The sequence below is a fragment of the Pleurodeles waltl genome, chromosome 5 (assembly GCF_031143425.1).
Source record: "Pleurodeles waltl isolate 20211129_DDA chromosome 5, aPleWal1.hap1.20221129, whole genome shotgun sequence".
Taxonomy (NCBI): Eukaryota; Metazoa; Chordata; class Amphibia; order Caudata; family Salamandridae; genus Pleurodeles; species Pleurodeles waltl.
In genome coordinates this window covers 140,289,402-140,316,024 of record NC_090444.1, presented here as the reverse complement: position 1 = coordinate 140,316,024, position 26,623 = coordinate 140,289,402, and the positions used below count along the sequence as shown (strand labels likewise).

Here is a 26,623-nt window from a genome sequence, read left to right as displayed (position 1 = left end):
GCCTGCTTAACTTGTTTTCTTGCTTATTTGAGAGTTGTCCGTGGACCGCTGCCTACTCCCCAGCAAATGATTGCTTTTTTAAATACACAAATGGAAAGGGAAGCTGAGGGCTCCCTTTCCCTTACTTTGAGTGGGTTACCACCTTGACTTGGTGGTTGGTATAATTTAAATGTTTTGCATTTGAATTTCAGTTGCAAAACTGAAAACTGGTGCATATGATACCAAATTGTTATTTGGAAGGGGCACCTCTAATAAACTCCTTCCTGATATAAGATCTAAGCGGCATGTTGTGCTGACGCGCCAGTTTTCTTGTGTCACCCCTGACCCACCTGATTACATCATGGGCGTGCCGTATTTACAATATGATGCACCATGGTGCATGTTAGGCCAATAGCGTCAACATTTTTGACACTCTTGTGGCGCTCTGCTGCACTAGTGTCAAACATTGTGATGATAGTGCAGCAAACTGCAAAGACGTCCATAGATTAAAATAGGTGCATCACTTTAATGCCTGCTTTGAGCAGGTGTTAAAAATTATGGCAAAAATGGTGCAGTGAAATCTTGCAGATTTCACTGCATCATTTTTGTGGGCCTCCTAACGCCGGAATGCCCCCTTGCATACATTATGCCTGATGAAGGCATAATGTGGCGCAAGGGGTTGAAAAGTGGCGCAATGCATGCATTGCACCACTTTGTAAATATGGCACGGCGAAAATCGCCTCCTTGAGCCACATTAGCGTAAAAAAGAATGACACTACTGTGGCACAAGGAGGCACTAGGGGCTTGTAAATCTGGACCTAAATCCATTGAGAATCCTGTTTTAGGAGTCAAAAAGGCTTTTCAACATGTGGTCTAGATTGTACCACATCCTTCTGCATATTCGTTTATGAAATAACACACAAGTGAATTTCCACTTAATGATATCGCGTTCCTATGTTTTCTAATTTTATACTTTCCTTTTTGTATTTTGTAATACTAAATTTTACCGAAACTCCATTAAACATTGAGCACTTTATAAGTTGCTATATAAAACATCGTTTTAATAATGTGTCATATTTAATCAGTCACCTGCTGTCCAACGGTGGCACCCATCAGTGCCTTTCGACTTGCTAAACTGGCAATCTTCCAAAGATCGAACTTGTGCACCTTCGGGTCCTTCAGGTTGAATGACACAGCCACTCCGCCTGAGAAGTTCACAAATGCCTCTGACGGGTCCCCCCAGTGCAGATTCTGATAGGACCCCTGGAGCCTGCAGAGGAGACATGAGCATTGGTCTTAGACGAGTGATTCATGAAGGCTGACACACAACAGAGTGAGTTCAAAGAGGTGGAATTAAAAGGGTCATGGAGAGGTTCTTTGTTACAGCAAATATTTGAGTGCAACTCTACTACAGAGACATGAAGAAGAAAGACTGTTTAATTCCCGCAACTGACAAACCCATCAAAATTCTCCCTCGAGGGTAGCAATTATCGGAATGCCAAACGCTTTTAATTACCATCGTGTGAGCTCTGGAACAGGATAAACTGGTTTAGAGGTACATCTGTGATTACCAAGAAGTCTTACTTTCTTTGCAGGATTCCCCAAGCAGGAGCGGTAAACAAGCATAAAAATTCGTCTCTGTATGTGTCATATTTTGTAGAACATGTCTTATTTGTTTCATTCATTCGTTTTTAGGCACTTGTACAATATCCCCATTGTCTTTTGCACTAAACTGTGATCTGCCTTTATTTTGGGAAATATCATTTAAATCCCCTGAGGCCAGTCACAAAAATCGTAATAATCTGCACTTGCAAAAGTACTCCATGTAGAAGTAGTCCATGTAGATTTACACCATTTTGCATTTAACCAACGTTTTCAGGAGTATGATTAGGTGCTGCACCATTTACTGTTTCCCATGTGCTCTACTGCCAATGCATGGGACTGCTGTTTCACCAGTGTGGTACTGGCAACTGAATACATTTCCAAAACGGGGAAGAAAGCCCTTCTGCACAATCGAAAAATGTTTCTATTTCTTTTTTCTCCCTATGGGGAAGAACAGTTTGCAGCGTGGAGAAAACGTTTGTCCTGCACCCCCTTCCCCTCCATTGAAGGTTGAGGTTTTTGTTTGCCTTTCCAAAATAGAAGGAGATTTACTCCTCCGCTTTGCTGGGGAAAATCGTTGAACATTTCCCTGGTGGGAAACAGCTGGAAAAGAGTTTGTGAATCCCAATAAACTCACAAGCGTGTGGTTGTTCACCAACTCTCAAGCCAAATCAGGCCTTCATCCACCTTCTTTACGCTTTTGAGTGGGGTTTCCTAGTGCAAAATGTACACAGCCATTACTAACAGGCTGTAGTAAATTATTTACTCCTGTAATGTTTATTTTCTACCCATAAATATACACTTATGGACCAAAATTACTTGGAGAATGGAACTCTGAGTTCATTTATGCTTGTTAATGGATACCCAATTGAAAAACCACAGACTGGATACGTTTCCCCGCACTTATTGATGTAGTCTAGAGTTTGTCTAGCAGAGTCAATGAATATTTGAAGCTAGTGTTGAAGGATTTCATAAGAGCAGTACACTACCCCAACTCCTTCATTCATGTGACAGCCCCTAATGCACAGCATACTTTACAAAAGTCCTAATAGGACACCTTCCTCCCCCTCCACTGTTACAGACGATGGTCTCTACCTCAGCTCATTACACCAACATTTAATGCATCATCACATATTAACTACTACATCGCCATTCATGCACTCATTCACTATGGTTAGGAAAAGCAGAATCACTCCTTCCCCCAGAAACAAGGAAACACAATCAGAACACACACCCATTGAGGTGCACCTTGTCCTAAGACTGCAGTTGGAGTTACCTACCTACTCCAAACACACTCTCCGACACCTGTCTGCAGGTTCTCCTCACCTCTCAGGCAAAATGTACTGCCTGTGATTACTTCACAAACCAAACTTTCCCAACATTGCTGGATCAGTACACACAAACACACCTGATCAACACTTTGTGACACTTAACTAGTCCACACCAGCAAAAAAGCCTAAGGAAGTATACTACGACAGACACACTTGCAGAGTGTACCCAACAGCCAAACCCTCTGCATCAAGAGCACCCATCAGTCAAATCCCATCACTTACAGTACATGCTGGCTGAAAACATACACTCAACAAACAGGACGTATGCCTATCAAATCCTCTCATTTCCACGCAATGCTTACTGACCCTTGATAATCAGGCAGAAACTTACAAAAACATCCACAAGACCTGTATACTGCCCACTGCACCCACACCCTCTGCAAGCCCTGTACCGATGCATTTGACCCGTGAGTTGCATTTATTCCACACCCGGTGGGTTTATGTGCACTTAAGGTCTAAGAGTAGTATATTCATGATCCGACAAGACTATCTTCCTATCTCGTCTCTGGATTTCTACGTTGAAATGACTTATACAAAATATGTTTGACGTTTTTCAAGCTGGTAGATTATTTTCAGTAAAGGGTAATTGCCATGTGTTACTGTATTGTTTGGGTGCTGGAAAAGAGGATGGATGTGAAGTAAGAGAGGGTGAAGCTACTCGTAAGAATTCAGGGCCTCCTTTCACAAGAAACTGACGTATCGTCATTGATGCATCAGATTTTTTGCGCCCGCCGCACAGCCCCTGACGCCATGGATGCGCGGTATTTACAAAGCAGAACTTCATGGTGCATGTTTTCACAGATGCGTCAGAAATTCTGATGAATCAGTTGGCGCTAAAGTGACGCATTGCTGGAGTTGCATCATTAAACTAATGTAACTCCAGCAATGCTAGGAGAGCCCCATTGGAAAAAAGCCCTGTGTCAATTTTAGGCCTGATCTGAGCAGGCAGTACAATTCTGATGCAGTGATTTTGTAGACTGATGCAGTGAAAAGTTATAAATGACACTGTATCAGTTCTATGTGGATTTTTCTGTGCGAAAGCCCACTCTACATACATAATACCTGGTGCAGGTATAATGAGGTGCAATGCAAACTGACGCATTGGGCCCAATGCGTCAGTTTGTAAATATGGAGCAGTGTAGTGCATTGCTAGTGCTGCCTAAAAATGAAACAGCGGTGGTGCAAGGGGCTTCTCAATGAGGCCCTCAGTTGGTAAAAACACATTTTGGTGCAAAACATAGGGGCATATTTATACTCCGTTTGCGCCGGAATTGCGTCGTTTTTTTTGACGCAATTTCGACGCAAAACTAACTCCATATTTATACTTTGGCGTTAGACGCGTCTAGCGCCAAAGTCCATGGAGTTAGCGTCATTTTTTAGCGTGGACACCTACTTTGCGTTAATTATATGCAAGGTAGGCGTTCCCGTCTAAAAAATCGACTCCGAGGCATGTGCGTCGGATTTATACTCCCGGGCAAAATTCACGCCAGGGAGTGGGCGGGTCAAAAAAAATTACGCACGCCCGCTTTTGCGCCGTTTTTTAGCGCCTGCAAAAGGCAGGCGTTAAGGGACCTGTGGGCTCCGAAGGAGCCCAGAGGTGCCCTCCCATGCCCCCAGGGACACCCCCTGTCACCCTTGCCCACCCCAGGAGGACACCCTAGGCTGGAGGGACCCATCCCAGGGACATTAAGGTAAGTTCAGGTAAGTGTTTTTCTTTAAAAAAAATTGTGGCATAGCGGGGCCTGATTTGTGCCCCCCTACATGCCACTATGCCCAATGGCCATGCCCAGGGGACAGAAGTCCCCTGGGCATGGCCATTGGGCAAGGGGGCATGACTCCTGTCTTTGCTAAGACAGGAGTCATTTCTATGGGGGTTGGGAGTGAAAAAAACTTGCCCCATTTCTTGATGCCCAAGCCCCATATCCCCCTACGCCGGCGCTGCCTGGTGTACGTCGTTTTTTTTAACACACACCAGACGGCGCCGGCGGCTAACGCCGGCTAACGCCGGCTAACGTTAGTCAATAAATACGGCGCCCGCATGGCGCTTCAGAATGGCGTTAGCCGGCGCTAATTTTTTTGACGCAAAACTGCGTTAGCGCAGTTTTGCGTCAAAAAGTATAAATATGGGCCATAATGTAATGTCAAAACAAACACTTTTCAGAGTATCACACATTAAACTTATAATAATAATAATAGCATTTAAAATGAGCACATGATGACCAGAGTGATTTATTGTGCTCATTTATAGCGATGAAATACAGCAGGCTGTGGTAAGCTAAACATCTTACAATAAAGGAGGTACTGCAGATCAGCAGCAGCTGCTGCAGATCTCAAGGGGAGGGGCGGGGCGGTACGAAGGGGGAATAAAATCATATATATATATTTTTTTTAAGTACCTATTTCTTCTGCTGTCGCTGCCACCTGCCTCAATCCTCTTCCCTCGATGTGGTGCCCCAGCATTCCCTGGGACACCAGCATAGGTTCCCAGCAATTCTGGTGCTGCTCTCATGCTATGACAAGCAAGATTGGTCCGAGCGGCTTGGTCTGCCGCTCAGATGGTGCAGTGGGGTCTGTGCAGTTTCTCCAAACCAGGAGTGCAACACAGCTGGTTTGGAGAAACCTAACTGCCCATGCCAGTTTGGCTGACCTAATACGGCCGGTCAAACTGACATGCTCAATTTGTGCAGTGACTCCATTGCCCCTCCACAGCCCTCCCATGGACCAGCCCGCCCCTTCCTGCTGGCTGAGACAGTAGCTGAAAAATAAAACAATATTAAAATATAATTTTATTTTTCAGCTGCTGGCTCAACCAGTAGGGTGATGCTCCTTTGCAACTGCAAAGGAGCCACCCCTGCTGGAGATTGTCTTTGTCTTCAGCTACTCACTAGTGTGAGGATTACAACTGAAAGAGAAGCTAAGATGTATACAGAACAATGTGCTTGCAGTAGTAAAATGTCAGGTGGGAAGAAAAGTGCTTACTTCTAAAAGGAGAACTTGAACAAGATGGCCAGTGAGGATAGCTATCAGACTGAATGTTTATTAAAAATTCACATACTACAGAGCAGCAGGGGAATTTGCTGTGCTGTGTTGTGTGACAGGGAGAGAGCAGAAATGTACCATGTCTATCCAAATATGGGGCACTTCCGCACTCTCTCCCTGTGCTGGTCATCTATGTGCTGCCTAGCACGAACACAGGCCCCCTTGCATCATGATGCAAGAGTGCCTGAATTGCAAGCAGGATTGTTTTTGTGCAGGAAGGAACACATACCTGCACAAAAATAAACTGTGGAGGAATGTAGCACACACAGAAAGAGGAAGTAACAAAGAGAAACAAGGATATTTTTTCTTGTTGTGCCTTTGTTGGGTAGATGCACTATGTTGGGGCAAGCCCAGATTTACAAGTCTTTGTAGATCAGGGTTTGCATCAACATACATGGGTGGATGCATGGGAATGCCCAAGCTCCACCTATGTAACGCCAACCTGATGCAAAGTAAGGCAAGGCAGCACTATGCACATATAGCATTACTTTGTATCTTACAACCATGCAAACCATGTAAAGTGGCTTTGCGTGGCTTAGAAAATGGCGAAAATGATTTTACATCCAGCATGCACCATGAAAGTGATGTAATACAAACACAAAATCATAGTAAATCTGCCCAGTGGTATGGGACCTTGGGAGCAGAATAAGTGGAGAGGTAGAGATAGAGATGGTCCCCCACACACAGGCTGGTGCTGAGTATAAAAGTGGCAGCCTCGGAACCTCTCACCAGAACACTCCTAGACCTAAATTCAGGTGAGGGATTGCTCTGTCTGAAGAACGAAGACTGCACCTGTTTGCCGTGAACCCGAGAACCCAGAAGTGACTCCAAGTGTCAGTTGGCTGACTTTCTGTTTGTGTTACAGAGACACACCAATCTTCCACAGGCCTCCCCTTCAACTGACAAGCTGACCAGCACCAAATGGACTTGCTTGAACGCTGCTACTGGCTTCTGCTGGAGTGAGTCCCAGTCCTTAACAGATGCCACTCCCCCAGGTCCTGGACCCATGACTGGTGTGTGCACTGCTTCATCCTACAAACTGCATTAATGCTACACTGGGTAAAAATTCAGAGATTCTGTGCTCTTCACATCCTAAATGACTACACTCATCTCCACCAACGTGAAGCTCTGACAGCAACCTGTTGTTCATGACAACAATGATCCCCTCACAGCCCCCCCACTGTGAAGCTGAGGATCCTCAAGCAGAACTGGTCTGTGTGAGAAGGTAAACTCTCTGCCATGACAAACCTGGTTCCTGTATTTGACCTGCATTCCAGCGCGGTCACAATGAACTTTTGACTTTGACCCGGTCCACCGCAATCAGATAGAAAAAGACACTTTGGGTCAGATTTACAAGGCCCTATCACCACCGGAGCGTCACTTTTAGTGACACTCTGGTGGCGCTATGCACTGCGTCATATTTACAAGGTGGCCTTAAGCCACTTTTTGTGCCTTACTGCCACCTTGTAAATAAGGCCCGTTCACACACAGCACTTTGCGTGGAAGGGGCGTGCAATGGATGGGTGTTGCTGTGGGCGTGCCATAGCAACACTCATTGCATTTTGCCACTGCCCCAGATTTACAAGTTTTCGTAAACCTGAGGCAGTGCCAAAATCTAATGCCACCCCAGGGTTGGCATTAGCATGGCGCAATAAAGAGAAATGCTTTTTTTTTCCTTGTTCATTTCTTCTTCTGCAGCACACACAGAAAGAGCAAAAGACCACTGAAGATTGTTGTTGTGTAGGAATGCCAAATTTGGTGCTGCGTCGGGCTCTGTCATTTTCTCGTAAATCTTGGCCTTTCTTTTTTTGGAACTATTTTCAACAGAACCTTTAAAAATTTAGGACAACAGTTCCATTTATTGGATTTCTGTTATTTTAGTATCCTTTTATTTATTACTTTTTACGCTTTGCTTCTAAATTTGTTTGGGATTTACGTGGTGTTGTGCTTTCACTTTAGTACTGTTTGAGTGCCACGTACATACTTTACACATTGATTCTAAATGAAGCCTGACTATGTTTATGCCAAGCTACCAGAGGGTTAAGCACAGGTTTTGTCAGTGACTTTTATGGTTCACCCTGACATTGGATTGGATTGGATGACTCTCATGCCTTCTTAACTAATAACTCAATTTCTTACAGAGGACAGCTATGCAGATCAACCAGCTATTGAATTATGGATCCCACCTATTGCATTGCCTTTTAAGGCCTTCAGGTCCTATGTGTCGATATCAACCTCCGCTGAATAAGAGGCCCGTAACTGGACACTCTGCATGGCTTTCCCGTACTCACACTCCACAGCCTAACTTTTGCCAGTGAGGCCTTCCAACATACTATGTATTGTCTTTATTGCAGGCTCAATGTCCACCATTTATTCAGCAATGTCAGAAACAGCACCACTATTTTACTCAAGATAGCAGGCTCTCTGTATGAAAGTTCAGCCTTGTCACCCAGGTCGGTACCACCTCTTCTGCTATTTTTTAGAAGTGCCTCTATGAAATTTAAACAAGTCCTCCTAGCCCCTCTTGTGATTTGTTTATTGCAGTACAGTCTCCAGAAAGTGTCAGCAGGAAAGTAAACCTCCTGTGTGACCTGTGTTATTTGTAGATGCCCAACACTTGCTGGTCATCCAGCTTGGGTACTGCCATTAGTTACTGGCATATCTCATCCAAGTTGTTTGTCTGTGGACTCTCTCCAGCGGTGAACTCCCCACCTGCCACGAAATGCTCTCAAAGACTATCGCTCCTCTTCATCCATGGCACTCCAGGAAGTACACTGTCACTTGCTATCAGCTCCTCTGGATCACACATCCACTTTGTCTTTCAAACCTGCCTAGGAACCTCACCTAGCTGGGTTCAGAATTGCCACTCGCAATCCCATCCAAGATGTGTGGCCTGAACACCACAGGAAGTTCACTGAGGGCAAGAAGTGAAAAGAAACACACCAACAATTCATTCCACTGAGGATAAAAAGTTTATGATGAGAAATATGATGAAAGAATGAAAATGAGGTGAATAGAAGTGTGTCTGTCAATAAGTCCAAAAACATGTATTTATTGCCTCAATTCTGTTGTTCCTTATTACTTGTAGCTCTCTTCGAATCACTTGTATTGAAAAATGTGATTCTACCAAACAGGAGTTTGATTATGTATTTCTGGAATCGTAATTCCCATTTTAGTCACCAAAAAACATACAATATAAAATGCTTATTTTGTGAACCCTTCCTACAGACATTGACTAGTCATTAGCTTGAAGACTATGGCCCTCATTTTGACATTGGCGGTAAAGGCCGCTTACCACCGCTGAGACGGACATCCATTCACCAAATTATGACACACTCCCTAAACTGATAGAATACTGCCACAAACACAAATCCGCCAGATCAAAGGTAAGTCAACACCAACAAAACAACTCCCTCCACATTATGACCCACGAATCACCATGGCGGACATTCAACAGTGGTAAACCATTGGCGGTACACACCGGCGCAGTCAGAATGGCCACCCAAAAACAATACAACACAACATTGGCCAATACTAAAAAAACACATCTGACACTAATACACAAACCACACCCACCCACCAACACCACTATAAAACACATAACCACATTACCCACAACCCTTTACGAACATGAAATATAGCCAAGAGACAGACACGCAAATCACAGACACAACTACACACACCACTAACACCCAGCCATCAGTCACGCACCCCACACCCCACCACATTAGTCAACACTCACTGCACAACTCACACCACACAACACCTATGTCCCCACAAAGGTACCCCCATTTCACTGATGAAGAGTTGGGGGTCATGGTGGAGGAAATAGTCAGGGTAGAGCCACAGCTGTTTGGAGCACAGGTACAGCAAATATCCATTGAAAGGAAGATTGAGCTATTGCCGAGAATTGTGGACCGGGTGTACGCTGTGGGACAGCATCCACGAACAAGGGACAACATCAGGAAGAGGTGGAACGACCTACGGGGGAAGGTACGTTACATGGCAGCAAGACACAAGCTCGCTATCCAGAGGACTGGCGGTGGACCCTCACCTCCTCCCCCACAGCTGACAGCATGGGAGGAGCAAGTCATGGCAATACTGCATCTTGAGGGACTCACTGGAGTTGCCGGAGGATTGGACACTGGTGAGCCAAGATTTGCTACGGCCCGCCTCATCCTCGACGTACCCCGCAACAGCCACATCTCCGCACACCTGAGACACCTGCATTGGCTCCCAGTCAGCAAAAGGATCACCTTCCGTCTTCTCACCCACGCACACAAAGCCCTCCACAACAAGCGACCGGAATACCTCAACAGACGCCTCAGCTTCTACGTCCCCACCCGCCCCCTCCGCTCCGCTGGCCTCGCACTTGCTGCCGTCCCTCGCACCCGCCGCTCCACGGCGGGTGGGAGATCTTTCTCCTTCCTGGCGGCCAAGACCTGGAACTCCCTCCCCACCAGCCTCAGGACCACCCAGGACCACTCCGCTTTCCGGAGACTCCGAAAGACTTGGCTGTTCGAGCAGCGATAACCCCCCTTTTCCCCCCTAGCGCCTTGAGACCCGCACGGGTGAGTAGCGCGCTTTATAAATGTTAATGATTTGATTTGATTTACCCATAACCCCCCATACCTGTATGCCATCTCACCCCCTCACCCTGACTTACAACACTCCACTCCATCCCACACAGTGCACCTCAACATATCACTAACCCCAATGCCAAGCCCTGCATGCCATACCCACTGCATGTACAGCCCTCCCAGCCCTGCATGTACGCCCACCACCTATGCATTCACAACATGGGGAACTAACAATCCTACAATACATCACCATACACAAACAAAGGGGGCAGGGCAACAGCAACGATATAGGGGAAGCTAGGGATATAGAAAATATCACAGGCATGATGCATAATACATCACATACATCCCTTCAGGTCCCCCAGCCAATCCTAGCGGCGAGGAGGTGCCACGGCTATCCAGTCCCCCAACAGAAGATGCCCCCGTGATGACAGTAACTCTGGACATCTGTATCTTGATTAACTTCCTGGCCCACCAGGGACCACTGGTCAGTCAGACACCCCAGCCCACTCCCAGTCCACCACAGAGCCTCCTCCCTCAGTATCCAACACCACAGCACCCACACAACATCCCCACACCTCTGTCCGCAGGACACCTCAATCAGCAGTGTGCCCACCTGTACAGGGCCCCCAGTCCACACCTCACAGCCAAGACAATCAGGGTCCTGGGGTCAGTGGCAGTGGGCACACCATTCAGGGGACACCGTTAGGGGGACAGGGACACTCGGAGAACAGCTGTGTGCCAGAGGGAGGACAGGCTCAAGGAACCGACCCTCCTTAATGTCCTGTAGGCCTACCAACAATCCCAGGGCAAGATGGGCCAGATTCTTGACATTATGCAGGAGAACCAGTGGCTCCAGGAGGTACACTATCAGGAGATCAGGAATGATTTGCAGGCCTTCAACACCACCATGGTCTCCATAGCAGGGGTGCTGGCTGTTTTGGCCAATATCATGAGGGAATAAACAGCAAACCAGTAGGCCCCTTCCACTTGTCAGCCAACTGACCAGCCCACCACATCTGCTGCAGCTCGTGGACAGGAGGCCCTGCCACAGGAACCACAGGCCACCAGCACCCCTCCCCCTGCAGAAGGTAAACCACCCTGCAAACATTCCCTGCGACCCAGACAGATGCCAGAGACACTTGCCAAGACCAAGATCACTGCCAGGAAATGAGACCCTCCTGAATGAACGCCTTGTGTCCCACCCTGTCACCTTGTCCACTTTAAACTACCTTTGCTCCCCTTCCTATGGCCCCTTGAACACTGGACCTGTGCTACAAACAGACTGGACCAATACCCTGGACTTACCTCTACCATCACCCCATTCCATTGCACTATTCCGTCTATAGATTTCACTACAATAAACACCCTTGAACACAACTTGAGTGATAGTGCTTTATATGATGAAAATGTGCAATTATGGTAACAGTTACATCTTGTGCAAATGACCTGAACACTGTGATGGCATACAATTAATGACCTGTTGTTGTCTCACCTGTGTGTCATTGGAAGTACTGACGTATAACTGATGTTCTGTTGTCCACATCCTCATCCTCTGCCTCCTCATCCTCACTGTCCTCAGGGTCCACTGCTGCCACAGGGGCATTTCCAATCTTCTCCTCTTGCAGATAAGGCACGTGTCATCTGAGGGCCAGGTTGTTCAACATGCAGCATGCTACAACTATCTGGCATACCTTCTCATGGGAGTAGCACAGGGATCCACCTGTCAGATGGAGGCATCTGAACCTGGCCTTCAGGAGGCCAAAGGTACGTTCTATGATCCGCCTGGTTCGCCCATGTGCTTCATTATACCAATTCTCAGCCCCTGTCCCGGCATTCCTCACAGGGCTCAGGAGCCACGATAGGTTTGGGTAGCCAGAGTCACCTGCAAGTATTGAGGGACAAACATTAGCCTTACACAATGGTAGGGGGATAACTCCTGAAGGCACACACTGACATACATTGGGTGGGGACTCTGGCTCACATATTAGCCACACCCTGTGCCTCTGTAGTTGTGCCATCTCATTTGGGATGCTGCTATTCCTCAGGAGGAAGGCATCATGCACTGACCGAGGATACTTGGCAGTGACATGGGAGGTGTACTGGTCCTCCGGGCACACCATTTACACAATGAGTGAGTGGAAACTCTTCCGATTCCTGAACACCTGTTCATTGCGCCGGGGGGACAAACGCAATATGTGTTCTGTCAATCGCCCCAATAATCTATGGTATATGTCCCATTTCATAGAATCCTGCCTTCACAGTGACCAAATCTGCCACTTGGGAGAAAGTTATTTAGCTGCACATGTGTTTGAGCAAGGCAGACAAAACCCTTGCCAGCACGATTGAGAACACTGGATGTGACATTCCTGCTGCCAAGCCCACTATTACTTGGAAAGAACCAGTTGCCAGGAAATGGAGCACTGATAGAACTTGCACAGGAGGGGGGATCCCAGTGGAATGACGGATAGCTGATATCAGATCAGGCTCCATTTGTGCACACATCTCTGTGATTGTGGTCCTGTCCAGTCTATAGGGGAGTATTATGTGCCTGTCCTCCAGTGTAGCCAAGTCCACAAGGGGTATGTACATGGGGTCTTGTCTCCTCCTCCTATTCCTCCACAGTGGTAGGTATCTAAGGGTCACAAGAGTGAGTAGGGTGTCACAAATTGAACAATGGAACCACCACCTCGTGCACATAGAGCATTTATGTGATGGGGCAATGTGAATGGCAATGTATGTGCAATTTACAGCAATGATGCAGCTTCTAATTTCTGAATGTTGTCCATCACCATAAAATGGTGACTGCCTGTCCTGTAAGTATGGACAGGTGAAAGTGAGGTAACGGTCTTGCCCCGTCTTGCTATTCCTCATTGGCTAAAATGGAGTACAGTGGCCAATGTGGATCACCGGCGGTGGGGACGGTGTACACCGCCGTGGACGTGACCGCCATGTTATGTCTAAAACCTCACCTGATTCCTGACTTTCTACAGGACAACACCTCCACTGCGTGTTCTGCTGTGACCTGTGTCTGGATCATGCCATGGCCCGTGTGACTGGGGAAGGGGCACCTGCCTTCACTTCGGAGGAGTTAGAGCGCTTGGTGGATGGGGTCCTACCCCTGTATGAACAGCTGTATGTGCCTCCAGACCAACAGGTGAGTACACCATGGGCACGATGCATGTGACAAGGTTGCATGGAGATGTGTCTGCCAGCAGCGTGTCAGTTGGGTGGGGGGTATGTCTGGTGGTAGTGTACATGATGAGCGCCAGGTGATGTGTGTGCCAATGGAGATGGAAATGTTATTTGTGGGCCATGTGTGTAACAGGCTGCATTGTATAGTTAATAGTGTCCTCCTGTCTGTGTTACCTGTGAAGGTCAGCGCCCATCAGAAAAAGGGATTGTGGCCTACCATCGCCAAGGACGTGCAGACCCTGGGGGTCTATAGGAGGCCGAGCACCCACTGTAGGAAAAGGTGAGAGGACCTGAGACGCTGGGCCCGGAAGACCGCGGAGGCCCAGCCTGGGATGGCCTCCAACGAGGGTGGGGTGCCCGTAGGAACCTGACCCCCCTGATGGCCCGCATACTGGCGGTGGCCTACTCAGATCTGGATGGGCGCTTGAGGGCAGCAAAGCAGCCACAAGAGGGTGAGTACAGTGAGCGTGACAACAATTATTGTTGGGTGGCATGGGATACTGGTGGTGGGTTTCAATTAGTGGGTGCCCCTTATGCCAGCTCAGCCATTGCTGCGTGATCCAGCTCAAGGTAAATGGGTGTATAGCAAAATCTAGTTACCTAGCTAGGTTGTATTCCATGTCAGACAGGGCTTAGTGGGTCCCAGGAGGGGTGCAGTTGGCGGTGGTCGGTTCTCATCTTGAAGTTGCACCTAGCCAATGGAATGCCAGTGCGATGCATAGTGCACAATCCTGATCCCTGTGTGTGATGGTAATGTGTATGCCAACTGTGGTGTTGGTGCTGTAATTGACCAGGTGCTCCCTTTCTCTCTCTCTCCCTATTTTCTTCTTTCATCCTGCCTATGTGTGCATTAGCATCATCCGGCGGACAAGCAGGGGCACTGGTGACTGAGGGAGCTGCATCCCACAGGACCCAGGAGGTAGAGTCCACCGACACCGAGGGGACCAGTGGGACGGAGGCCGAGGGGAGCACCACTGCAGAGACAGGAGGTGACAACACTGACTCTGATTCCTCCTCCGATGGAAGCTCCCTGGGGATGGTGGACACCTCTAGAACCACCCGAGCTACAGGTACAGCCACCACCCCGTATCAGCACCACCCTCCCAGTAGCCCCCCACCGAGTTGCCCGTGCCCGCTCACCCAGGAGGGTGAGCATCTCATTCGCCTCAGGTACCTCAGGCCCTGCCCAGTGAGCCCTGCTGCCCTCAGTAAGGAGGCTATTGACCTCCTGAGATCCATCTCTGTAGGTCAATCTACCATTGTGAATGCCATCCAGGGGCTGGAATCCCAGATGCAGCAATGCAATGCATACCTGGAGGGCATCCACGGTGGGTTGGCGGCCCTACAGAGATTGTTTCAGGCTCTGGCCTCCTCTCTGATGACCAGCCTCTGTCCCTACCACCCCCACTCCAACTACCACTTCCCAGTCTCCTCAACCCCAACCCATCCCATGCACAGATACAGACAAGTATGCACACAAAACATCACACAAGAGTAGCACAGTCAAACACAGGCAGCACACTTCAGGCCACAAGCACTCACACAAACTACAGACAGTTGCACACACAACCACATCCACTGCCTCCAGTGCCTCCCCCTCCTCCTCCTTCTCCTCCTCCTCCCTCACAGTCCCATCAGCACTCACACCTGCATGCACTGCATCAAAAGCTACCACCACCATCACCACATAAAGCAGCACACACACCTCACTTGCAGACACCTCCACAACACCCATCCAAGCATCCCCTTTGTCCTCTCCCACCCTGTCTGCCCCCCCTCCTAGGGGACACAAACACACGCACTCAGACACCCAACAGCCATCCACCTCACACCTGCACTGTCCATGCACCTGCATCCAAGTCCAGCAGACATACACCTCTGACAACCACTCACATCCCTCTTCCCACTTCCCACCCCAACACCCCTAAGAAGCTTTTCCTTGCACGTCTTGACCTCCTCCCTCCCCCCTCCACTCCCCATTCTGCCCATAAGAGCAGGGTACCAATGACCCAGCCCAGCACCTCAGCCAAACAGTCTGACAATGCTCCCATCAAATCATCAGCTACTGGTACAAAGGGGCCCAAGAGTGTGACGGCTGATACCTCCTACTGAGAGCGCACCTCCGGCTCAATAAGGGAGGACTAGGGTGGTGAAAAGCAAGGGACAGGAGAAGGGGACAGTGGAGGCGATTCCTAGACCTGGAGCAAGGACAGAAGTGACATGTCAAAAACCAAGGGGACCTGTCACAAAAGGGGACACATGGATCCCTCTCCACCACCAAAGATTGCCAAAGATCCACCTCCACCACAAAGAAAGGGAAGGTTCCCACTCAACCACCAATGTAAGGGAAGGTTCCCACTCAACCACCAATGAAAGGCAAGAGGCCCACTCCACCAGCAGAGGGCAAGGAGCCCCCACCTCCAGCACATGCACAGTAGCCCTCACCTCCAGCTGAGGCACAGGAGCTCTCACCTCTAGCACAGGCACAGGAGCCCTCACCTCCAGCACAGGCACAGGAGTCCTCACCTCCAGCTGAGGCACAGGATCCCTCACCTCCAGCACAAGCCAGTAGCCCTTACCTCCAGCTAAGGCACAGGTTCCCTCACTTCAAGCAGACTGTTGTACAAGGAGCCCCCACCAGAACCAGTGGGCAAGTTCCCCACTTCAGTGACTGTGACCTTGCACTCCCCACCAAAGGCAGATGGGCATTGAGCCCCCACTTCAGCTGAGGTGCCCCCCGCCCCTCCTCCTGAGGTGCCTGCCTATTTCCAACATGATGCCACTGAGAAGTGGATTCCGGAGTGTTTCAGGAATCAAGTTGGGCCTTGGACTGTGCCCTGTGGCCAAGTGACCCTCTTGTACTTTGGACTGGCCCATTCTGGACATTGTCACCTGCATTTATATTCAAATGGACAATATGGTGGCTGTTGGCATCAGATTACAGTGTTTGTTGATAATCATTGTGGTCCTTGTTTCATTTTGACATGTGCTCTGTGACATTGGTTTAACTCTGCAGCTGGTTCTGTGTATGGTGTGTGTGTGTGAATGGTGTGTGTTGTGCGTGTGTGTTTGTCACTCTCCTCTTCCTCCCTCCCTCCCTTGTTTGCTAGGTGGCTGTACTCATCGTTGTTGTCTTCGTCGGCGTTGGTGTTCCAGGAGGGCCATGGCGTAGAAGAGCATCAGGAAGAGTTGACGTGCCGGTTCCATGTCGGCAGCGGAGTCCTCTGTGTACTTGTTGGTGAGTCTTTTGTTTCTGTGTTCTGTTTCCCCAGGCTTTTGATGGCGTTGGTACCGCCTCGGAAATCCTGGCAGTTTGCCATGTCATAATATGATGGGCTGTACCTTGTCTCCCGCCTGGCTGTTGATGGCTACTGCTGTGGTCAGTGGTACATTGGCTGTCTATGGGAAATATCAACGCCATGGTCATAATTTGACGGTAATTACCGCCAGCCTGTTGGCGGTATTACCGCCAGTTTAACAGACACCGCCAATGTCATAATGACCACCTATATCATTTTAGATATAGGGCCTGATTACGAGCTTGGCGGATGGGATACTCCATCACAAATGTGACGGATATCCCGTCCGCCGAATTACATGTTTCATTATATCCTATGGAACTTGTAAAAATGGCGGGAGGGATATCCATCACGTTTGTGACAGAGTATCCCATCCGCCAAGGTCGTAATCAGACCCATAGTCTTCAAGTTAAGATAAGGTTTGTTCAGAGTTTTAAGATTAGGTTCGTTCAGCGTTTTATCAGGATGCTTGCAGCAGAAACTCCAAAAGAGTAAATGCAGGCAGTGTTCACCACCCTTGATGTAGTGCTTGTGAGAAAGTGCCTCTTTTGACATTGTTAGTCCCCCACTTTTTTGCCTGGTATTTGCTGTGGTTTCAAAGATGCTAGTGCCCAGGGCCCCTGCTAACCATGTTCCTTGGGCCAGATCTCTTTCCCAAAACCTTTGTAATGCATTGGCACAATTGGCAACACCTTTAGCTGCCACTATACGTCCCTAGTAGTTAGTACTTAGATACCCAGGGCATGGGGTACTAAGTGTAGGTCCCTTAGGGCAGCAGTACAGATTTTGCCACCCTCAGGGACCATGCATCCAAGTGCACCCAGCACTGCCATTTCAGGCTGAGTGTCCTGGTGCAATCCTAAAATGTGAAACTGACATGGCACACAACCCGTGTGACCTGTCCACTACACACTGCCTGCAATATAGGTAAGTCACCCCTCTGGCAGGCCTCTCAGCCCTAAAGCAGGGCACACTATACTGCATGTGTGGGCACAAATACATGAGCAATATTCCCCTACTGTGTCCTTGCCAAACCTGGGACATAGTAAGTGAACAGAGCAGTCGTTTTAAATGCATGTGCTGGACACTGGTCAGTACGAGCTTCACAGCTACATGATGGGCACTTTGAACCCTGGGTTGTTTGGTATAAAAAAAACTCAGAATAATAAATCCAAATGGTAACAGTATTGGATTTCATGCAAAAGGTACCCAGGGGTCCACCTTTGGAGGTGAGCCCTGCAAAAGCTAACTAACCCTGGCATGGTTGATGGCTGGTCACAGCCAGCCTGCCACCAACAGACACAATTCTGGAACCTTGGGGTGACAGCCTTTGCTCTCTGGGTTCAGAAAACAAAGCCCTTCCTGGGCAGAGGTGTTACACCTCCTCCCCCAGGAATGTGCACAGCCCTGCCTGCAAGCTTCAAAGGGCTTGCTACCATTGAAACTGCTAGCAGCAGATGGCTGCCCCCATTAAAATCCCCCACTTTTGGTGGGAGCAACAGCAGGAAAATGCACAAAGGACAGGAGGAGTGACCACCCCCAGACTGCACAACCCCTAAGGTTCTGCATGTGAGGTGGCCACTCCAGTCCATTTCTCTCCATCTTGCATGGTAGGAAAATAGCCAATCAGGGATAGGGATTGACCTCTGCCAACAGGAAGTGGTCACAAAGTGGGTGTAGCCACCCTAAGGTAGATGCCATATTGGTCACTAATAGAAACTCCCCTTTATGCCCGCTAAATGCAGATCAGATTCCAAGGACACAAGAAGGCCAGCAACAAAGAAGACACAAGGCTCGAGAACAGAAGACCTTCTGCACAAAGAAAAAGGCCCCAAAACCTGCCTTGACAAACAGGACTCGGTAATCGCTGCAGAGGGGTTAACTGGTCATTGTAAAGACTCTAAAAAAACTAGGGGACCTCCATCCTTCTGCAAATTGCCAAGGACCTTCCTCCACTATGAAAGTATCACTCCCTGCAACAAAGAAGCAAAGATAAGGGAAGTCCAGTTCACCGACCGGCCGCTGACCAAGGAACCAGACATAGTAGCCACACCAAATTTCACCTGATGGACTCAGAGGACAAACCCTGGAAAAGTGCCAAGTTTGGTGGTACTGCAACCTTCAATGGCTGAATCGTGAAATAGCCAGGGGTACTGGCCCCCAACATGGGACACCCAGAAGAAAAGTCCACTCTGGACTTTCCAAGGACCAGAAGCAAGCTCCAGTTGAGGGACTTCAGGATCCATAAGAACCACCCCCTCTCCGAGTGGCCTTGCTGACCTACAATCTACCCTCAAAGTGACCTGTCTCCTGGTTCCAAGGGCACCTTTGCACACAGCTCTTGTCTCACCTATTTGCTCGGCACCCGGTCTCCCTGGCCCCTGCACCAGAGAACCAGCTGTGCCCTAAGGGGTCACCCACTCCTTGTGATCGCTACCATCCAAGGGGACCCATCAGACTCACCTTGAAGTCCGCCTGTGCAGTGCTTTTCCAAGTGTCCCTGGCAGTGACAAGACATTCCCTAAATTTTGAAAAATCATAACTTAAAAAGCGCTTACCCAGTTTTGATGATCTTGGTCCTAAAGTTATTCTTTTGAGTGTGCGTCCACATTTATTGATACTGTGAGTATAATAAATGCTTAGCGCTTCTCCAAGATTGGCCTAACTGCTCGACCAAGCTACCATAAAAATTAGAGCACTAGGTGGTCTAGCTTTTACCTCTGGAAACCAAGATGGGGTTGCTTTACTCTGGGCACAGTGCACATTGTTTTCGTACACTATATAGAGAGCCAGTCTCCTACAGTGCTCGCAAGAGCTTGTTTACATTAAGGGTCTCATTACAAATATGGCGGTCCATGGATCGGCGTACGCACTGTGGCAGTCGGACCACCGCAACCTTGGCAGTCTGACCACCACATATTATGCTGTTGGACGGCACACCAGCACCTCGCCTTTCCGCCAGCCGTTTCATCTCCCCACTGTCGTATATGCGGTCTGGCGGAAAGACAGGCAACTTCGCTATAACGCCCTAATTCTTCCCCCTAGCCTACTATCAAGGCAAAATAAACATAACATTTAAGAGTCAAACCAATCAATTTATCAAAACAAATGCAACAGCTTAAAATTATCTCACCAATTTTTGAAATATCATCATCTTTACCAAATTAGTTCTTTCATCATCAAAGAGGGAATGCAGTTCACAAGACAGAAGTATTACTTGAGTATTAACAATTTTAGTGGCTTATTATTAAACATGTGCATATCAAAGCGTTCAAATATTTCTCAAATGGCTAATTTCCATTCAGTCATAGCTCAATTTTGCTTTCAATTTAACATAAACCAAGCACTGTCTGAAGGGTATACTGTGATATTATTTGTTGGACCGGGCCCTTTCTGCATGGTCACCCCAAATTTTGGCTTTAGTATCTAAACCTGTTTTTGTTGGCTTTTAGGACTCTGCGTAATTTATTCCTGCTACCAGTGGTAAAGTGTTTTACCTGAAACATGTTAAAATTGGTATGCCCATAACTGGCACATTAAATGTATTTATACGTCCCTAGTATATGGTACTACATGTACAGTGGGCCTGTAAATTAAAGGTGGGCCTGCAGCACTCGTTGTGCCACCCACTAAAGTAGCCTTGTAAAACATGTCTCTAGCTTGCCACTGCAACCTGTTGAGCAGTTTTAAACTGCCACTTCAACCTGGTAGAATAAGGCTTTTGTTAGGCCTTAACCTTCCTTTTTTAATACTTATAGGTGACCCCAAACATAGGCCCTTAAAGCTAGGATGTATGGGATTAAAAAAGAAGGATATGTATGTTTTACATGCCCTGACAGTGAAAAACTCCTACGGTCATTTTTTCCATGTAGAAAGGACATTCCTCCCATAGACTACCCCTGGCATGGCTTATTACACTTAATATGTGATAACTTCAGTCTCAGAACAAATACAGAAATACTTTTTTCTACTCATTTGAATTGTAATTTAAAATCCTCTTTAATGCTAAAGTCGGATTTCCAGTACTCTTCTGAAAATGTCACTTTTAGAAAGTTGTGATCTTTCTGCCTAAAGCAAATGTCGCTTTCTTCTACTGCCCAGGGTCAGAATACTATGAATGGTATCCTGTGGTGTTTTGCATATTCCTTCCATAGATAGGAACAAAATGGCCTTGAGTATGGGACAGGGTGTTTCTCTTCTAAATTGGATGGCCCAGGGGACTGTACTCAGCCCTTTCTGAGTTTCAAAGGGTAGCTTGGGTCCACCCTCTTCCTGAACTCTAAGGGCTGCTTACCCTGGCACTGACAAATGCAGCTCACCTAGGCCAGCCTTCTTTTGTCCCCTTGGACAGAAAGAGGGAAGGTTAGACAAAGTGGGCATCCCTCCACCCGCAGGCTGGCAGTGTGAATAAGAATGCCACCTTCCGAACCTCTAATCAGAACACTCTTAGACTAGTGGAAGATTCAGAAGAAGGACTACCCTGTTGTCTGAAGAAGGAATACTGAACCTTTTGCATTGAACCCAGGAACCCAGGTTAGTTGACTGACCTCCTGTTTCAGCTACAGGAACACAACAATCTTCCAGACGGCTCCCTGCAGTTGTCCAGCTGGCTGGCTCTAGCGTCTCCTTCCAACACAAATCCCCAGAGACCACCAAAAATTATCTCCTTGTGGCACCTGCCAACGCAGATCTCCAGCAGAGGATCCTCACATGGGTTTGCACTCAAAGAAGGTAAACTTTCTAGCAGGACAAAGTTGGTTCCTGTATCCAACCCATGCTTCATTGCAGTCAGCCTGAACTTGTGAGTTTGGCCCAGTCAAGAACAACCAGATATCTGCAAGTAGTGCATTGTCCTTTTTGCTGCTATTTTCAGCTAGAATTTTAGAAGTTCATAACTCTGGTTCTACTTATTGGGTTTTCATCACTCTGGCATCATTTTATTTCTTCAATTCTACTCTATGGGCCTCATTAAGACCCTGGCGGTCATAGACCGCCAGGGTGGAGGCCGGAGGTAGCACCGCCAACAGGCTGGCGGTGCTACATCATGTATTCCGACCGCGGCTGGGGGAATCCTCCATGGCGGCGCTGCATGCAGCGCCGCCATGGGGATTCTGACCCCCTTCCCGCCAGCCTGTTCCTGGCGGTTTACACCACCAGGAAGAGGCTGGCGGGAACGGGTGTCGTGGGGCCCCTGGGGGCCCCTGCAGTGCCCATGCAACTGGCATGGGCACTGCAGGGGCCCTCTTAACAGGGCCCCATTAAGATTTTCAGTGTCTGCTTGGCAGACACTGAAAATCACGACGGGTGCAACTGCACCCGTCGCACCCCAGCAAATCCGCCGGCTCCATTCGGAGCCGGCTTCATCTTTGCAGGGGCTTTCCCGCTGGGCCGGCGGGAGATCTTTTGAAGATCGCCCGCCGGCCCAGCGGGAAAGTCAGAATGCTCCCCGCGGTCATTTGACCGCGGGGCGGTGTTTGGGCGGTTTCCGCCCAGCGGGCGGTGCCCGCCGCCCGCCGGGGTCGGAATGACCCCCTATGTTTCTAAATTGGTTTGGGATTTTCCTGGAGTTATGGTTTCACTTTATCACTGTATGAGCGTTGCATAAATACTTCATACATCGCATCCAAGTTAAGCCTAGCTGCTTTTGTGCCAAGCTACCAAATGGTTAAGCACAAGTTTATTTGGAGACTTTTGTGGTTTCCCTGTCAACGATTGTATTTATTATGTGAGAGGGGCTCTAGCCCCTTTCAACTAATAAACCAATCAATTTCTTATAGTATTCTTTGTTTTTCAAATTACTCCAACATCTTTAATAATTTAACATCAGTAGCTGGTGTGCCATCTCGGTTATATCATACTGCTCCTACAAATAAGGCATCATTGACATTTTTCTAGGAATTGAACATGTAATTTTACCTTTTCTCGAAAAGCAATGGAAAGTGATGCAAGAATACAGGAGGTATCAAGGGGTGGCAAGAGACAGGACCTGTTTGGCTCTTGCCCTTACCTATTACCCACTAGCATTTTGTCATTGATACCTATCTATGAATAGCTTCTTCATTTATTAGCAATATTGACCTTTTAAGGAGAGACAGAATTCACATGTTCTTCCTTTCAAAGACCAAAATCCCTAGTCTACCAATTGAAGTATGTATACAGAATCGCATTAGAGAACAGCAAGCATTGAGGGTTTGTATATAGCGTTCAGCCCGGAATGAACTCTGCTCCAAGACATGCACATTGTAAATAGATGGGTAACAGACAAAAGTCTCAAAAATATCTCACAAACAAAAGGACTCACATTATCAAATATACTTGTTGAGTTCTTGCGAAATTGTCAGAACCCTTTCTGTGGCTGAACACAGGGTATCAATTCAGTACAATACTTTTTATAAATTAATTGTATTTTAATAAGAAATTTGATTGCTTCAGTTTTACAATGCCTTTCATAAAGAAGGAATACAAAATAGATAATTACTTGGCATATGCTTTCTCAAGAAGACATGGCCAAAATTCATTTTTACTACATGGCTGCACAGACAGGTACTTCCCGTTGATGAATGGCAATTGATCATCAATAACCACGTCCACCCATTCTCCGAAATGCCAGAACTAAAATATAAAAAATACACAAATTTAGTGATGAAAAAAAAATCATTATGTTTGGAAGCATTTGTTAAGCTACCCTCTATTCAGCATTCGTAGATGCAATCATGGGGACAGTAATTGAAACTATACATTTTAAAGCTCCTTCTTCTTCATCAATTCCTGTCTAGTGAGGCTGTTTATCATTTCTCAAAGATTTGGGTTGCAAAATTCTAGTAGTCACCATGACCATCTATAAATAAACAAATAAAGCATGTCCAGGTAAAAATGTTAACACAGCATTTCCATCCTAGGATGACAGTTATGAGGTATTTTCATTGTTTTATTCAGAGTGCTTCTGATTTATGGAACTGGTATTTAGGTCTCTCTAGCTGCTACTTTCATTATAAATTACTTTTTCACATAATGCACAAAACTTGTTTTTTCATTTTTACCATGTTACAGTAACCCTTTCATCACCACCTGAATTAGTCTTTAATAGGGAAATATCGATCACCCCCACAATTCTCGAAACTTCGTTAACCGTTTGTTTGCTCCATTGTAAGAAATCTGATTATTAATTTGGGTGGGCTACTACACACCAAAAGGGATAATCACACCATTTGTGAGAGTGAACCCTCAAAGACACTACAGGAAACCCGAGCTTCACCCCTTAGTAGCTATGGCACAGAGCAGAGAGTCTTAGGGTAATATGTAAAGTATTTATGCAGTACCAAAACAGTAATACAATCAACATTCAAAACAATAAAATGCAAAAAACGAATTAGAAAAATAGAGTAACATTTATCAAATAAAAGTACACCAAAATAATATGAATTTTGAAAGTTTTCAATAGAAATAGTTCCAAAAAGCACAAAGTGCTAACGATAGTCACTGGCAGCAGTAGGCCGGTACCTAGGTGCAACTTGAAGCTGACCACAATAAGCATGGGTTGAATAAGCCAACAAGGTTCATCCTGGTCAAAGATTTTTTCTTCTGATCTAGGACTACAGGAGCACACTTCTAAAGCCTCCCAGGACCTCAGGGGAGGCACTTAGAAATTCACAGGGTGTCAGGCAGGGACAACCAGCAGGTCCAGAACCAGTTGCCACTCGTCAACTGGGAACATCCAGGAAAAGACCCCTTGCAACCTATTGTCTCCCTGGAGATTACAAAGGAGGTTAGCTATCTAAACCTTGGAGTCCATTTCTTTTTCCATGGTACAAGAGAGTGCAGGTCCAGTCCTTCAGAGCTCTTCTGAGGTCGCGGAGAGCAGGTCGAATCCTCTTCTGATCTTCTGTGGGTCCAGAAAGTGTTCTTAAGTGGGTGGCTAGAGGTACTTCATTTATGCCTGGCACTAGCCAGTGGGTGGCTTTGACTTCTGGGTACGCCCTAACCAATGGGGTAATGTTCCTGGAGCCCACTCTACCCACTTTGCGCATTTTCAAGATGGCAAAAGACTTTGACCACAATAAATGTGGGCTCTGAGGGCTGGAGTGTATGGGCAGTGAGCTATGGAATTCCTAGGGTCCACCCACATTTAACACTAAAATCCAGATAAAGGCAGCCACTGTACTCACACAACAAACCCAGAGACAGAAGTCTGAAAAGACAAATGGAGAGTCCTTCAGCAACAAGATAGTAGATCCATAAGAATTGTCTTGGCATCCCGTTCCCTGCCCTTTCAAATGTGTATCAAGTGTTATATGTAAATCCAGCAGACCTGTGATGCAGGATTTGACTCTCAAACAAGGCTTGGCACTGTAATGCTAAAAAAGATGCCCACAGTCCCCACCCTACATATTCTGCAGTGTTAAAATGAGTCATCTCTGCACATGCAGATCAGCTCTTGGTTGCTCCTGTGAGGCATTTCACACCTAATCAGACCTATTGAAGGATAAATACCGCCTGTGAGTTGGCAGAGGCTTATGTTAATAACCCTTCTGTCAGTTTAGTTAAAGTAAGTAAAGGGTAACTTTCTAACAGTTACCTTAGCTTAGTAATTAATAAAAGTACAACTTCACAATTGAATTGGATTTTTATTAGCTACTAAAATGGTTGTTTATGTATGTTTCTAGCTGGGATCTTTCAACACGTGCAGTATTAATAATTTGATCTGTTATGTTGTTTTGTACTTAGGACAGCTAGGCCTGGCATAGGCAAAACAACTCTTAGGCGAGTCACTGTAAGGCACTGCTAACTTTACACTTCCAACTATGCACCTTGATTTCTGGGGCTACTAGGCCTATATTGTCAAGATGTATTCATATTTAAAAGGAAGTTTTGTATCTTCCAAAAGGTCGAATTGCAGTTTTACACTGCTAAAGTCATGGTCTGATGTCATGTTTGCTCTGCCATTGTAGTCAATGGCATAATAGGGCTACAGTCCACTAGTAGGTGACCCCTACATTTTGCATCATATTATAAGGAATTATATCCAAGATACAAATTTCCCAATTAGAAGTATGCCCATTTGTTAAAAGGAGGAGCACCGGTATGTTACTGCTACTTAGCTTGGGCAAAGTGCACAGGGTTCAAAAGCCAGAAAAAACATAGGGTATAGCCAAAAGTGAGAAGTAGGGGGTGACCACATATAAAAAGTGGATTATCTACATCCATGTATAAGGACTTTGTGGATGAGTGAGCACACAGATGAATGAATCAGTGACTCAATGCATGCATAGTTTAAGGGTAAGTAAATGCTGGGAGGAATGGGTGAATGGATAAGTGCATGAAAAAATAAGCAAGTGAATGGATGGATGAATGGTTTGCTGGATAAAGGAGTGAGTGAGTGAGTGAATGGATGGATGCACTGCAATTAAACCAATCTAATAGGCTGAGGTCTCTTCAAAATTTCTGTCACTCCAATGACAGAACGGTTCAAGTAATAAATTGTCATGGCCAAAGATTACCTGGCAACTGGAAAAGATACAGAATATATCTGCCACTGCCCCTCACCTCCCAATTGAGACATGAGATGGCTGTGGTTAAGACCGCATGGATGTAAATATAA

The 26,623-nt window shown here is 47.0% G+C and overlaps 1 protein-coding gene across 1 annotated transcript in view; it reads right to left on the bottom strand.

The window, feature by feature from the left end:
• Positions 1 to 26,623, bottom strand: part of LOC138297008 (calpain-13-like) — a 511,734-nt gene that overhangs the window by 377,809 nt on the left and 107,302 nt on the right. The window contains exons 5-6 of the mRNA XM_069236526.1: positions 23,504 to 23,637; positions 1,069 to 1,249 (exon numbers count right to left, since the gene is read on the bottom strand). Coding sequence (XP_069092627.1) covers positions 1,069 to 1,249; positions 23,504 to 23,637 — 315 coding nt within the window. The remainder of the gene's footprint in view (positions 1 to 1,068; positions 1,250 to 23,503; positions 23,638 to 26,623) is intronic.